The sequence below is a fragment of the Diospyros lotus genome, chromosome 6 (genome assembly GCF_014633365.1).
Source record: "Diospyros lotus cultivar Yz01 chromosome 6, ASM1463336v1, whole genome shotgun sequence".
Classification (NCBI taxonomy): Eukaryota; Viridiplantae; Streptophyta; class Magnoliopsida; order Ericales; family Ebenaceae; genus Diospyros; species Diospyros lotus.
Genome location: NC_068343.1, coordinates 46214033 through 46215700, shown reverse-complemented (window position 1 = coordinate 46215700; position 1668 = coordinate 46214033). Strand labels below are relative to the sequence as shown.

The following is a 1668-nucleotide window of genomic DNA, read 5'->3' as shown; positions in this document are numbered from 1 at the left end:
TTCTTCATGCCTTCCTTGGGCCAGTCTACCTCAAGGGATCTGGGTTTGGCCAGTGGTCCAGCACGAGATTCCTACCAGGCATTCAAGTTTGTCGAGAGACCTAGGCCCCAGATCAACCAAGGAGTTGGGTCTAGCTAAAAAAGTATAGCACGAACTCAAATGAGGGATCCGGGTGAGTCTACGGGCATAAGCATCAGATCCTCTGGTGACCCCAAGCCAGCTCATGGTCATTGGCACCAGATTGCCACTAGGCGACTTGACCTTCGGGAGCAGGCTTATGCTAGAGCTATCATGTGATCACTTTACTTCTTTTCCTCCTTCCTAGGGCCAATCTACTTCAGGGAATCTGGGTTTGGCCAGTGGTCTGGCACAGGATTCCTATCAGACATCGGAGTTTGCCGGGAGACCTAGGCTCCAGATTAACCAAGAAGTTGGGTTTAGCCAAAAAGGCATGTCACCCAACTCGAATGAGGGATCCGAATGTTCTGGTAATCCTGGGCTAACCCGTGGTCATCGGCACCAGATTTCCACTAGCAAACTTGACCTTTGGAAGTGAGCTGTGCTTGAGCCACCATACCTGCGTGACACATACAAATAATCTAGGCCCATGGAGATTTTATGTGGTTCGGCTTATAGTTTTTCCTACTACACGAGAATACAAGGGGTATATTCTTTTATTTATAGAGGGATGTTATTACAATGGAAAATAAAAGACAATTCTGGCCTCTAACCGGGTCAAGTAACGCTTCTAATGATAGGCTTGACTCTACGTCTCGTGCTTCGTCCCTTCCCCTAAGGCTAAAGCCGGGAAGTACTTCTCGAGGTGCACAATGTTCTAAGCTTCTCCTATTCTGTAACGGCCGAGGTCCACATAATAACGTATTGTCCAGTTCAGGTCGCAACCAATCCCCTGTTTTATCGCTCTGGGATTTAAGGCCCGAATGAAGACTGCCCAGGATCGTCAGAAGAGTTATGCGGACATGAGGCATCAGGACTTGGAGTTTTTAGTTGGAGACCACGTATTTCTTCGTGTCATGCCTATGAAGGGTATTCGACGTTTTGGGGTTTCGGCCAAGCTTAGTCCACGCTATGTGAGTCCATTTGAGATTCTGGAGCGAGTTTGGCTGTTGGCATATCGCCTAGCCTTGCCACCGCAGCTGGCTCTTGTGCACGACGTTTTTCATGTCTCCATGCTACGCAAGTATATCGTGGATCCTAGTCAAGTTATAGACTATCATCCCCTCCAAGTGGAAGAAAATGCCTCATATGTAGAGTTACATGTATGCATTGTGGACAGAAAGGAGAAAGTGCTTAGAAGTCGCTCTATTCCCTATGTGAAAATCCAATGGCAGCGGCACGACTCTGAAGAAGCTACATGGGAATTAGAGGAAGAGATGCGACGTGATCATCCACAACTATTCGAGTAATTAGGTTAGAATTTGGAGGACCAAATTCTTTTAAGGGGGGGAGGATTTGTAACGACCCGTTCCTGGGTTTATGCCATTATTGATATTTATTTTAGATTGGTGAAGATATATATATATATTGTTTTTATTTATTAAAATAGAAAGAAAAATGGAAATAGCAAAGGAAATGGCAAGGTTATGAAATGATGCAAGAGCAAGGGTAAAATGAGAAGAATGGAGGGATATATAAGCAATCTTGATT

At 45.4% G+C, this 1668-nt stretch overlaps 1 protein-coding gene across 1 annotated transcript; it reads left to right on the top strand.

Annotated features, from left to right (window-relative positions):
• The first annotated feature begins 941 nt into the window (after nt 1-941).
• Nucleotides 942-1427, top strand: LOC127804580 (uncharacterized). Its single transcript, XM_052341453.1, has one exon. It carries the CDS (start codon nt 942-944, stop codon nt 1425-1427), a length of 486 nt encoding a protein of 161 aa, XP_052197413.1.
• Nucleotides 1428-1668: the final 241 nt, after the last annotated feature.